Source organism: Mugil cephalus, chromosome 2 (assembly GCF_022458985.1).
Source record: "Mugil cephalus isolate CIBA_MC_2020 chromosome 2, CIBA_Mcephalus_1.1, whole genome shotgun sequence".
Taxonomy (NCBI): domain Eukaryota; kingdom Metazoa; phylum Chordata; class Actinopteri; order Mugiliformes; family Mugilidae; genus Mugil; species Mugil cephalus.
In genome coordinates, this window is record NC_061771.1 from 11,320,317 (window position 1) to 11,334,323 (window position 14,007).

Genomic DNA, 14,007 nt, shown 5'->3' on the forward strand with positions numbered 1-14,007 from the left:
ATGTTCTCACTGCAGCATTTTAAATCAATTGGAGGCTTTTTAGAGAGCTATTTGGACAAGCCAATAATAAAGACTTAGAGTAAATCAGCCTGCAAGAAATTAGCTAGTTTTTGGAACAAGATGTTCCTAATGTTGACAATATTACGCAAGTGAAAGAAAAAGTGCTTATTTTAAATGTTAAATGCGGGACAAATCCAAATATCAAATACCACCCTGAGGTTCCTCACAGTAGTACTGGAGGCCAAGGTAATGCCACCCAAAAATTAGATGTTAGAAATCTGAGGTAGTAAAATTTTTCTTGAATTTAGAAGTAAAAAAGTTACTTGTCATCTAAACCTTTATGACTTTTAGTAATGCTTGGAGTTTAACCAGATGATCTGTTTTATCTGGTGTCATAGATTGGACATGTATGCAGTGTTTCCTAATAATCTTGCCTGAGGGAAGCATGTAGAATATGAACTATAACAGTCCCAGTACAGATCCCTGCAGAACGCCATGAGCTACTTTTGTAAGTGCAATAATAATTGTTCACATGGGACAAAAATGGAATCTGACTAAAACTGAGAGACATTTCCTGTTAATAAAGCATACATTTATCTGGTATCTAGTATGGAGATTCAAGCAGGGGAATTCATGCAAAACCTCTTATTTGAGATGGGGTCTAAGATGCAAGTTGATGGTTTAGGTGCTGTAGCTCAATCAGAAAGATCTATTGGCGAGAAGAGGTCCAAATATACATACTGTATTTTACAGCCTGCCAGCATTACTTTAATCACATATCTATCATTAGAGTTTGTACTGATATATTGTATGGAAATTGTGTTTAACCATAAAGTTCATTGATTCAAGTTCAAGTTAATCTTCACTACTATTAAATATCAATATAATAATAATAAAATGGGTCACATTTTACATGATGTGATTTAAATTTCCTTTATTTCAAAGTTTCTAGTTTCGACTGTTGAATTCAAGTGTTGAGTCACTTTCTAAACATGAGGAGTGAGCTTTGGGACCATATTTCAACCATACACCACGCTGTGCAACAAAGACAACTGTTCTTTTTCCACAGACTGCAGTATCTACAGTAAACGCGTTAAAGCAGCTTTAAGAACAACCTGACTTCTGCGATGACCTTCACCAACTGATTAGCTTCTTGTTTAGTTAATTTCCCAGCAGCTGAAGTCAGCAGGTGCTGCTCCAGGTCACTGACTCACATCATCAAATCAGTTTGTTCTTCTTATGTTCATACTTTACACTTAAATCTCTTGAAGTGCATCATATCTTTGAGTTCTCGTTCAGACTTCCTGGAACAAATTTCACTCCGGGCACTCTGGAAACAGTTTAAATAAACGCTGATAAACTGATATCTGAATGTAGATATGACGATTAGTTTATCAGAAGCACATGGAGAACACAGCAGAATGAAACGTGCCCACATGTAATGGCAGGCTATAAAATCCAGAGGGGTTTGGTTTCTCCTCACGGAACTAGGTAAGACGCTCAGTCCTCGCTTTCAGAACTTTAACAAGTGACACTTAGATGCTGAGCGATGAACATTTTGTTAAATTTCAGGAGCGCTGTGTTTGCCACCATGAAGTCGTCGTCTCTCGTCCTCTGTGCCCTCCTGGGCGTTGTCTTCTCTGTCAGGGCTGCAGCAGGTAGAGCTTCACACATCCTCCTCCACAGCTGTCATTCTGCTTCAGTACTGTTTCAGTCAACGCATTTGAAGGCATACAACAGATCCAATGTCAGCTCATTGTTTTGGTTTTCAGGTGGGAAATCACTTTCCTTCTTTGGATAAAATTTAGTTGAACCCACAGTATACTTGTATCTAATGACAGACTATGAAAGTTAGCCCCTAGGTTGTTGTGTCGGCAGTTAAAGACATTTTCCTCTGTTGAATGGATCTAGAGGTGACTGTTTTGCCATGCAATGCGCAAAATAAGCTGATATAGCCTTTGGACCTGCAGCCTAAACTAAGCCAATTATTCTGCTTAATTTATTTGCCCCTGGTCTAAAAGTCTAAAGCCAGAATCTGCTGAAGAACATCTCATTGCTGCCTCTCTGCAGTGATGTAGAAATTAGTTTTATATATTATATTTAATTCATGCAGGCTCAATGTGACAAACACAGCCACTGAGCCTGCACGAGGAGATGCACAGACCGTGTGTACATCTCCAAGTGCACCAGCTATTTTGGTTCATGTAGGTGGAGCAGGTGAAGGAAGAATCAGAGAGTGTGATTATTAATGTCGCTGCTGTATTCACTGGCTCACTAACATCAACAGTCAATTAGTGTGATGGCAAGATAAAAAAAAATTTAAAAAGTGGAGATTCTCATTAATCCTGTGATTAATCACCGACAGTATTTCAATGTCACAAAGAGACAGAAGTCCGTGTGATGTGTGGTTACTTTGCAGGAAGTGGCTAACATGGGAATTAATGAAGGTAGACTTGGGATGTCTTCTGATTTTCCTCAGATATTTTATAAAATTGAAACTCTATTCGACTAAATTATAACTAAGTCACTAACCACCTCCACCATTTCTGGGGACGTCAGTAAACATATTACAATGTGAGAACTCTTGAGCTGGAAACCGAATCTCCTCTTACAAGGTTGTGAATACCACAAAAGGGTTCCGTGTTTGTCGCTGCGAGCACGGTAAACACCACCTCAGAGTCCTCTGAGGTAATTAAGTTGACTTTGAATACCTACACAGCTATGAATTTATCAGCTCTTCCTCCGCCTCTCTCTCTTCTGTCTCCACTTCGAAGATATAAGCTGGGTTCTGCTCAAAGCATTTTCCTGTTAAAGGGAGTTTTTCTTGCCACTGTCATCTCAGTGCTGCGGGGATTTCAGACTGTAGATTCCGAGAAGTGTTTTCAGATAAATTGGATTGTAATTGACACTATATAAATAAAATCACTAAATCTAATTCAAGATACAGTACATCCAAACTGATTTACAGATGCCCTTATTCAAGATGAGGACAGATTAGGTTTAACATCTTTAAACACATCTGCTAGTGTACGAGTGTTTATTTATATTATGTTAGACATAGGAATGACTTAATAATTACAGAAACATGAGCAAGCGAAAAAGTGCAGGTTAGAGGAGAGACATCATGGAGCAGAGACCCATATAAAGAAACACGATAGAGACAGGACTCTAGGAGACCAGGATACCAGGAAGAGTTAACGATGGTGTGAAGGGTTGAAAGATGGAGCAACAGATTTATGAAGAATTCAAAGAACAGGATCTTATTGGCTCGGAGAGTGCTGACAAGAGCAGCAGGAATATTCACTGCAGAGGAAATTCAAACAGAAAGCCTCAGCTAAATCAATTCAGTCATTAATTATCTACAGCCGCTTGTCCTCTTGAGGTCCCAGCGGGGGACTGTGGCCAATTTAGAATCCTCTAACAAGCATGTCTTTGGGCTGTGGGAGGAAGCTGGAGGAAGACGAGGCACCTGAAGGAAACCAACACATCAAATCAATCAAAATCAATCAAAAACCCTTTATGTCACTAGTACAAGTACCAGCGAGATTAGCCATCAACCCGAGTGGGGGCAGGAATGCAAGAGCATCTCACTGTAGTGGCCGAGGCTAGTGCTGTTAGGGCGCCAAAAGCAGATGAGATTGGGATTGTTTGGTCTTGGTGCGAGTAGACACATTCTTTTGCACGACTACACTGTTTGTCCATTCTGGTCACAAAAACGGTCCATTCTCCTTTGCAAAGCCAGAAGCTTCTGCATGATGTTACCCATATTGTAATTCAAGTTCTGAATAGCCACAGTCTGAGTGCCCACAGCTCTGCCCACCGTTTCAATCATCCCGGGCAGCTTTGTGGGGCATTAGACAGCTGTCTCCGTTCTTTGATTTCCTCGATAAACCAGGGCAGTGACCATTCCAATCAGCAAAAGACCCGTGACCATGCTTCTGAATAGGTAGATATCTTCAATGTTCTCCATGGAAAGAGACGCCAGACACATGACCCGCCACCTCTCCCACACGTCCATCGTGGAGCCAGCTGCGAACGTTCTCGCAGGGCAGTCTGGCTCCCCCGAACCCAGGCTGACCACATGCACAGGGTGCACTACTCCATACAGAAAAGACAACACAGTTCATGTTCAAACGGCGGGTTCCTGTGTTACAGGTGGAACACCATCAGTAGTCTGAGATACTCTTGGAAGTCAGGGCTCTGCAGTGTTTTCTTCTCTCAGCTTGTGTAAGACAGTCGTGAAGATCTTCGTCATCCCTATGAACTGATTCAGGATTTTATGTTTTTTTCCCTCACAGTGCCTCTTCCTCTAGAGGTCGTCAGTGTTACGACCACGAGAACTCCTGCATGGAGGACGATTTACGACCTCACCACCCCAATGCTGACCACAACTCCAACTACAACAACCACAGTTACATGTTGCATGACTACATCTCCGCCTCCACAAACAACAACACTGCCACCAACGCCAACAACAACGGCGACAACAACAACAACAACAAGCACCACCCCAGTTACAAGTTGTATGTCGTCTCCACTGACAACCACAACACCACCACCAACAACGATGATCTTTACAACGACGGCTAAAGCAACACCACCAAAATGAGTTGAGTTGGCACCAGTTTTGACTAGGGAATCATCTCGCTCCATGAACCAGATGTGTCCTGAAGGATGGGAGGTGTTCCAGGGACGTTGCTACTACTTTGAGAATGAGGACATGACGTGGCCTCAGGCTCAGGTAAACACTGAACATGGCTAAAGCACCAAACACACACTCTAAAACATGTAAATACTTAGTTTCCAGGAGGACGTACGAAAACATGGTGGGAGCAAAACAAACAGCTGTTCAGTTCAATTTTATTTATATAGAACCCTGGGTTCTGCCTGAACAAGCACTAAGGCAAGAAAACTGCCTTCTAACAGGAAGAAACCCTGGGCAGAACCCAGCTCATTAACATCTGCTTGGGGTCAGCCAGATAAATACAGGAAAAGACGGGGAAAAGAGAAAGAGAAAAGATGAACAAAGTGACAGCAGTGTTGCGAAAAAGGAAAAATATACACAGTAGTAATTCAAATGAGTAATCGGTAGTGAGGTGGCTGATTCAAATCATTTGCGCTGTGTCATTCATTACAAGGAGACGTAAAATGTTCGGCGTTCCCTCCGGCTTCATAGCGTTGCATAAGAACTCCTTAAATCATACCTCCAAAACAGAAATACCTGTCATATCAATCTGAATCATGTTTCAATAATAGTTATAACTATTGTTTCAGTGATATAAGGGTTAACAGTGTAACACATTTAAACATTTTAATAGGAAACTGACATTGGTGTGGACAATAATTCCCAGAATGAGGACATAGCTGCTGACGCTGACTTCATTGTTTTATTGGTGGAGCTTCAAGCGAGATGTGTGAATCATTTGGAAGTTTGCGACTGTTGTAATTGCCGTTGACCACAAAATATCACTGGCGGTGTCTGTCTTTGAGGATTTGAAGCTTCAAATCTTTTCTTTTGGTACAATCAGGAAGGAGCCCCAAAACCTTCATGAAGCTTCATCCACACATCTCTAGGTGCAAGTTCAAACATTTGACACTTAGAGAAACAAAGGAAGCCAAGAGACACAGGATTCTCTAATGGACAGTTTGTAGCTCTTGCCTAGCCTCCCAGCTAATAGTCACTCTTCCTGTTTCCTCTTTTGAAACATGAATGCAGGCTACTCCCAAGTACTGGTATGAAGAGTTATTTTCTTGCAGGTGCAGAACGTACATAGCCACGAGCCTTTGGCTGTAGTCTCTGTGGTGTGTTCAAGTGCAACTTTTTGGTCACAGGCAGTCTTTGGTTGTCATTAGTTCTTGGATGTTGGTTTGGTGTCTCTGGGTCTTTAATTGGATCCTTGATGGAACTGAATGTTCTTTAACCACATGTGTGTCACCTGTGACTGTCATGCTCTGATTATACAAACTCAGGCATTAGAAACATCTAGGTCTGAGTGTGTGCACTAAAAGAAAACTGAAATGAAAGATTTGGGGGTTTGAAATAGTAGTATATCTAACGTATAGATATCTAACGTTTCTGATGTCCGTTTGGTGTGTCCACACTTTTTTAATCCATCTAAACCATTAATTAAGAGATAAAGTGTTTCTTTTGATCAGGCCAATGCAGATGAAATTCCTACATTTGAACTGAATGTAGAATGTGTTTTTTAACCTCAGTCTGTCTTTATGAGCAGGACACGTTATTCTCTTTATGCCCCTCTGTCCTCTCTCCCACCAGTCAAACTGTGCCATGATGGGGTCCACACTGGTGTCCGTCCACAGCCCTCAGGAATACAGTTTCCTCCAGCAGCTCACCAATAGGGCCGGCAACCAAAAAGCTTGGGTGGGCGGCTTCTACCTGCAGGTACCGACCATTAGCCACGGCGACGACAATCTGCAGCAGACCTTTAGAAATAACTGTTTATGGAAGAGGCACTTCAGAAGATCCCTTGATTGTGTATCTGATTTTCTCCAACTTGATATTGTACATGACATGACTTATGTTGGGTCTCCTAGCTAGTAGCTAATAGTTAGCAGCATAAAGATCCTTATGTTCATCTATGATCCATATGCTGAGGTTTTTGGATTATTTGGCATTCATTTTAAAGCATGTCACACCATTACTTGTACCATATTTTCATCTTGAAAAGGAAAATACAATGGTGGAAAAAAGTTTTCAGACACCCCATGCATTTGTGAAAATATTGTATTAATAATCACTACTTGTCTTCAAGTGTAATTTCTTTTAGTACAGCCACAGACAAAATACTTAACAAATACTAAAACAATTGTTAAAAACTTAAAATTGATTGGTTCTTCAGCATTTGGATCCACTCTGCAGAAATACAGACAAACAACAGCTTGGAAGACAAACCAAGATTTGGGCGTCCAAAGGTTTCTTCAGCAAGAAATGACCTCACCCTGATCGACATATGCAGGGAAAACTACCAAATGATATCACAGGAGCTCCAACAGTAGTAGTCAAACCAAACTGGTGTCCCGTCTGCTGGTGTGGCTCATCTCACTGTCTGTGATGGCACATTGAACTCAAATGTCGTGCCATTCCCCGAACTGACATCCTCCGTTCTGCATGTGCACTGTTCCGTCGAGGTAGAAACTGCATGTTTCAACAGGATAATGCTCCTTGCCACACATCCTGCAGCCAGTAGAACTTGGCTGCAGGAGCACAGTATCCAGGTCTTAGAGTGGCCAGTTCAATCCCCGGACATGACCCCCATTGAAAATCTGTGGTGGTTTACCAAAAGGCCTATTTCAAAGGACAAACCAAAGAATTTGGAAGAATTAAAAGTAGTATTTCAGGAAGAATGGGACAAGATCACCCCTTCACAGAGTGAGAGGCTCGTGGGGAATATGCCAGCAAGGATTAGAGCTCTACTGCTGCTAATGTCAGGAGTACTAAATATTAATTTGATGATGTGATGGTTTATTTATTTTTTGTTCTATATTTTTTTTGTTTTTGTTTTGAACACATTCTCTGTTATTTGTTGACTTTGATACTGACAATGTTGAGAACTGACATATTTAGTTTTGTTAGTTGGACGCTGCCCAGACATTAGACATATTTAATGTATGGTCATTACCGCGGCGTGGCTTTGGTCACGGTTGACCACGCTGTTTTAATTAACAGCTGAGAGCTGTGGCTTTTAGGATTAATTTTTTGTTGCATGCATTTAGAAATAGAACAAGCAGTCACCCTTTAACGGGGCTGACTTGGCTCAGTTACTTAGCATTGCTGGCTCCACTCAACTCACCCTGCTGGTTCTCAGGGTGTTTATTATCACAGGGAACAAAGATAGACTCACTGAGGAGGAATCTAAGTCACAAAGTAAGGACAACGCTCTGTGCTGTGTTATGATTGCCAGTAGAGTGCCTTTTTTTCAAATTTTAATACTTTTTATATAGTGAACTGTGAAGTCAGTGGTAATGAAGCTGTGTTTTCCTGCAGGATCAGTGGTTATGGATTGATGGTTCCTGGTTCTACGACAACAACTGGAACAACGAGTCCCCGAACCCTTACCCCAGTGAAAACCCCTGCCTAATGCTCAATTCTAATGGTAGGACAACACTGTAAAAATGGGTTTTAGATGGAAGAGTGAGAACAATAAGTGACTCTGTGAGTATGTTGTAGCTCATCACAGGGGGGGAGGGGACTTTTCAGTACAGTTATGTAAGACCCGGGCAGGCTACTTTCTTCTCATGGCCTCTTTTCTATTTTTATTTTTATTTTTTTCTGTTTTTCTCTTTCCACAGAAGCATGGACTAATACCCTATGTGACGCTGGTGGCTTCGCCTCCATCTGTGCAAAGAGCTCCAACATCTGTATGTCCGAATATAATGAGTAGTGAATCAGAAAGTAACGTTGGACACACACCAAGACATTGTTCTCCACTGGTTCTGTATTTAAATCAAGATATTATTTAAGCCTCTTGTTTAATAATTGATAGAACAACTAAACTGAAGGCACATCTGGAAAACATTTAGTGTGGTATTTGAGTTGACCTGTTTAGAGATCACTGTGTCATCAATGATTGTCCTGATGTGGATTCCAGATGTTTTCTGTTAAATTTTTGTTTTATATTTATAGCGTCCAGAGTGGTTTGTCCTGACGGCTGGACGGGGTTCCATGGCCGCTGCTATTACTTCAACCGCAGCCCTCTGACCTGGTCCAAAGCTGATGTAAATACATTACAATAATTAAAATTTAAAAAAAAAACTTCGGAGATAAGAGTATGAGAAATTGGAGAAAACTTTTAATTTGGTGCAAAACTAATGGTGCAAGTCATCAGCATTTTTAAAAATTAAGAATTCAAGACATTATCTAAACACTTCAACATCAAATGTGAATTCATGAGGACTTTAAAAGGTGAAAGTTGACAATGTGCCCCTCCAGGTCTAATACAACTGTTCCTCTATTCACACAACAACTGTTATTTTGCTTGTTAGCCACTCCACTGATGGCTTTGGTTATATGCACTAGGCTTTCTGCGCTGATCTCGAGTCCAGCCTGGTGTCAGTCCACACTCTTGAGGAGTATTCCTTCCTCTATCGACAAATCTCCAACGCAGCCTGGCTCGGTGGATTCTACCTTGAGGTGAGAAAGTTTAACTGCACATTATCTTGCCATCTTTACACCTAAAACGCTGGTGTAAGAACAGGCATTGAACCACTTACACCCAATAATCCAGAAAAGAAGTCAGTGCAGTGAAGTTTTTGGAAACTCATTTCCCTGGGAGTACAAACCATGTTTGCACAACCGTGGAGGGAATGTCAGTATTTTTGTGGATACTGTAATGTGTCCAAGAATGTGCTAGAATTTCAAGTGTTGCATTTCATAAGGTAGTATTGTATGTGCACATTGTCTCCTGTGGTGGGAAGTATTTTGTAACCAGATTCCTGTTTCAAAATGTAAGAACCCAATTTGGCACATTTGTTTAGGTTATTGAAATAGACAAAAGGAAAATCCAACTGGTACAATTTCTACTAAAACCTCTGTACAATATGTGGGCTTTGCGGTATTTGTATAAGCTCTTTGTACAGACCTAGTCAATGGGTGGAGGGGTTGAGTCTACAAAATGTACAACAAGGAAAAAATTGTTAATTTCTGGTTGTGTGTTTTTATTTTTGAATGTAGCAGCACCTCCTGTGCTATTGAGTAGAAGGTCTTTAATGTGACGCATCATGGTCAACACCGTCTTTTTTGACAAAACCTCCCAAGTATGGAAATTAGGCCATCTACAACATCAACAGAAGGCTATTTTATCTAAAGGGTAAGTTCAAATGTGCAGTCCAACTGAAAAACCAACCAGCAGGCTAACAGTCAGCTACCAGCTAGCAACCAACAAAAAGATACCAGCTAACTAGCCTGGCCAACAGCAGTAGGCCCATGTTGGCTACATATAACAGACATGGGACCAGGTCACATATGTGCAAGTCTCAAGTAAGTCACAAGTCTCAACTTTCAGTCTCAAGCAAGTCCCAAGTAATTTTTTCTTGGGCAAGTCAAGTCAAGTCAAGTCACTTTATTTTACCCACACAATCTGATCTTAATAAAGTGAAAAGACAAGATATTAGTAACTTTGACTTAACTTCCCTGGCCAATTTATCCAACTTGATTTGCATTGTAATTACTGATATTTAGTCAAATACATGGGCCTTCATTTGAAATATTTAAGTTGCCTTGCGATTCACAAGAAAAAGGCAAAAATCTTATTTACTTAGGTTACTCAGTTTTAACCAAATATTGGCTTGAAAGCCTATGAGTCTCACAGTCAATGCAGAGTTTGCCTGATATTATAAGTACAATCAGACTGGAGTAGTCAGTATTTCTCGATCAAATCTGGGCAGTTGTCTGCCGCCAGTTTCAAGAGTTAAGCACCATGAGGGTGACTGACCTTTGCAGTGAGATCAGCCTGAGTCTGAGAAGCTGAACGTGGCTACTGTACAACATGGCTGTACAACGATGTTCTACAAACATGTATCATTAATTAATAATTACTTAATTAAAAACGTAATGATTCTGAGTTGGCTGGCATATCATTTAGCCCATTTACCCCGCTGTTGCTAGTTCATAAAACATGATGAACGGGTCGGAACGGTAGCTAAATGTTAGCAAATTATTAAAACTTAAACAATTATTAAAAAACTAAAAAAAGTTCCGACAAGCCGAAAAACCTCCATCACCACATATCATATCAAGCTAACGTTAGCTACTACTGACTAACATGATAATATTTGCTAGTTTACAAGTACTTACTGTGCAGAATGACTCTTCAGGTGACGGACAAAGTTTGATGTTGTCGTCTGGCTGTCTGATATCTTTGTGCTGCATGTCTTGCACTCCGCTGTCCGTCGTTTCGTTTCGTGGTGGTAATTAAGAAAACCATATTGGCCGACCTTTGGTACCCCTCCAGCAGACATTGTGATACTGATCTGAAGGTAGGCAGAGGAGGCAAGACTGACTGACAGGGTATTGATCCAATCATGACCCCGCCATTCTCAGCCTGCGCTCATACGGGGTAATGTTTACTATTAATGTCATATTTATATTAAAACTGAAAACACGAAATCAACAACAGTCAAGTCATTCAAGTCTTCGTGTCTCAAGTCAAGTCAAGTCCTGAGTCTTTAACTTCCAAGCCCAAGTCGAGTCTCAAGTCTTTCATTTCTTGTCAATTCAAGTCACAAGTCACCAAACAGCGACTCCAGTCGACTTAGGTCCAATTCACAATGACACGAGTCCCCGTCTCTGACATATAATACACAATAATATTGGGAAATGTTAAGTTAATTAAACAAGTCAAAATTATAGTGAACTGACAGCTAATTTGAACAAGCAAAGTAGTCATAACATCATAACTGGCCCAAAAACAAACAGCAACTTCCAGGGCCGAAAAAGTGCCAAAAACTTCCAATTCATAAAATGTCTCCTGGAGTAACAGTGAATAAGTGAATCATTGACAACAATAACTGCACAAATAGACAAGTTTACAGCCTGGTTCAAAAACAGTTTTAGTCTCTATCGCTAATTTCTCCATTCGTATCAACTACACCGCAAGAGAAGAGGGAATATTTATGGGACTCTCTAACTTCAACCACCTTCATGTCTGGTTTTATTTGTGACGAGGTAGTAATGTTGAAAAGAGCAGTCTCCAAGTCTGCTAGCTGAGCTAAGTTTGCATAAAGTCTAAAATCTCGCCAGCTGCCATGTGTTGTCTCTGAGTCCCCTGGAAGTCAAATGGCTCCAAGAAATAATCCAGTACACAGCTCGTAATCAAACCATAAAGCTGAGAGTGGCAGATGCTAATAGATTCAACAAACAAGGCCAGTGATGTTGTAGGAGGGGTGGACCTGGACTCTTTGAACATAGTATCACAGAGGAGGATGTTGGCTAGGGTGAAGACCATCCTGGACAACTCCTCCTACCCACTCCATGACGAACGGGCCCATCTAATTAGTACCTTCAGCAACAGGCTCATCACCACAGCACCATAGTGTCTTACTCTATCACCTTGCAGCTGTCACGTTATGGGAGCAACAGCAACAAAACAATTTCCTTCAAAGATTAATAAAGTATTCTGATTGTGAAATTTTGCTTTTTATATTCTTTTATGTGTATGAATTAAATAGACAAGATACACGATGCTAATTAGTCAGCTTTAGATGCTAGGTATGTTCAGTTTTCTCCTACTTCCAGTCTAGACGGAGTTTATGTGCGTCTGTCTGTCTGTCTGGTTGTAGGGTCAGTGGATTTGGCTCGATTGGCTCCTGGTTTTATCAGGGATTTTTTAGCCAGATGTCTCCAGTCAGCGCCAATCCATGTTTTTCAACATTCAACTCAGGTAAGAAGACTTCCATAGAAAACACATGCAGCTTGTCTTTGGTTAAAAAAATCATAACACATATATCGTTTATATTTGTGACCAATGTAACCCCTTGTACCTACATACTGCACTATAAATGCTTGATAAAATATTTCTTTCTTTCTCTGTTGGATTTATATCCTGCTGTAATTCAAAACTAGCAAATATATTTCTTTTTATCAATTAAAACTGATAATAATTTTTGATGTTTTCATTCATCTTTTTTACAGTGTTTTTTCCAAAACTCCCAAAACAATTGCCGCCTTTTTATTTCTAGGTTTAGAAACATGTAAAATGTTATAAAAATATAAAATAAAAATAATTACAGAAACATTATGCAGCTCTTCAACACTTGGTTCAAGTCTTGCAAAATGTTATCTTTTAATTAGATTTAAAGGTTTCAACATTTCCTAGCAGCTTTACGAGTTACGGCTTGATCTTTATCCCATTTCTTTCTTTACAGGCGGCTGGAGTAATTATCCCTGTGTTGAGACCCTTACTTCATTTTGTGTGAAGAATGCAGCTGTGTGAACTGCACAATAAATCCACACAGGATGGATTAAAGCAAATTTTCAAATAAATCAGAGAGTTGTTTATCACTCCAGAGTTTTGAAGTGGTTATTTTTCCGTCGTATCATGTTGGATAATTCTACAAAGTTAATATATGAACTAAATCATCACATGTTCATATAAAACCAGCACAAATCTAATTAAAACATTAGTGCATGATTGCTAATTCACAAAGAATATTCACCTAAACTGACTTTTCATCATTAAACAGGATACGTTCCAGCAGCTCAGTGGTGCTTTTGCGCTTAATGCTAATATTTGCAGACGAATGCTGAATCTGACCCGTGCATTGTTTGATGGCTGCCACACGGAGCAGAATATGTCCACCTCCACTACTGAGCAAATGATTTTTACATCAAGCGTGACTCCTTTTTATATTCCAGGATGTTTTAGGATTGATTTTGATCAATCAGATCTGGTGACTTACTCGGTTCCAGTTGTCCCACTCAGCTCAGTCAGATTTCATATCAGAGTTGATTTGAACATTCATAGCACCTTTAAAGAAACATTTGTTGCTTTGCAGAGTTTTGTGATGAGGTGCTTTCTTCCAAAGAAACTGTTTGTGTTTCCATAGAAGGGTGAGTTCACTGAGTATTTTTCCTTTTCTTTCTTTCTTTCTTTCTTTCTTTCTTTCTTTCTTTCTTTCTTTCTTTCTTTCTTTCTTTCTTTCTTTCTTTCTTTCTTTCTTTCTTTTAAGGCAATCTGCCCAGTATGACCCAAAGCTGTGGCACCAAAATGAAAGAAAAACCAAACCAACAGACATTATGGAGTAATCATGGAGGTTTAATCTTTTCAGCGTCCTCACAGACATTATGTCATCTGTGAGGACGCTGAAAAGATTAAACCTCCATGATTACTCTATCCTTCCTGTCAACTACCTCCAATTGTGATTGTATTGTCTTCCAGTCAAGCAGTAAATCTGTTTGAATCCGTATGAAGCCTAAAATAAAGTGTATCACCTAGTTTGGTGTTACACAATGTTAACCAACCTCCTTCCAACGACCTACTAAATAATAGA

The 14,007-nt window shown here is 40.1% G+C and overlaps 1 protein-coding gene across 1 annotated transcript; it reads left to right on the top strand.

Moving 5' to 3' along the window:
• Positions 1 to 1,332: 1,332 nt before the first annotated feature.
• LOC125004353 (type-2 ice-structuring protein-like) lies at positions 1,333 to 13,018 on the top strand. The gene is made up of 9 exons (XM_047578894.1): positions 1,333 to 1,658; positions 4,299 to 4,741; positions 6,278 to 6,403; positions 8,006 to 8,114; positions 8,311 to 8,379; positions 8,645 to 8,736; positions 9,038 to 9,151; positions 12,298 to 12,398; positions 12,883 to 13,018. Exons 2-8 carry the CDS (start codon positions 4,652 to 4,654, stop codon positions 12,346 to 12,348), a joined length of 651 nt encoding a protein of 216 aa, XP_047434850.1. The 5' UTR covers positions 1,333 to 1,658; positions 4,299 to 4,651; the 3' UTR covers positions 12,349 to 12,398; positions 12,883 to 13,018.
• Positions 13,019 to 14,007: the final 989 nt, after the last annotated feature.

What these genes read in the sequence shown, in the direction of transcription:
- LOC125004353 (XM_047578894.1), top strand. Translation starts at nt 4,652, where the DNA reads ATGAACCAGATGTGTCCTGAAGGATGGGAGGTGTTCCAGGGACGTTGC. An exon ending in TGCAAAGAGCTCCAACATCT is followed by an intron (nt 8,380 to 8,644) that starts GTATGTCCGAAT and finishes TTATATTTATAG; the next exon opens with CGTCCAGAGTGGTTTGTCCT. An exon ending in TCGGTGGATTCTACCTTGAG is followed by an intron (nt 9,152 to 12,297) that starts GTGAGAAAGTTT and finishes GTCTGGTTGTAG; the next exon opens with GGTCAGTGGATTTGGCTCGA.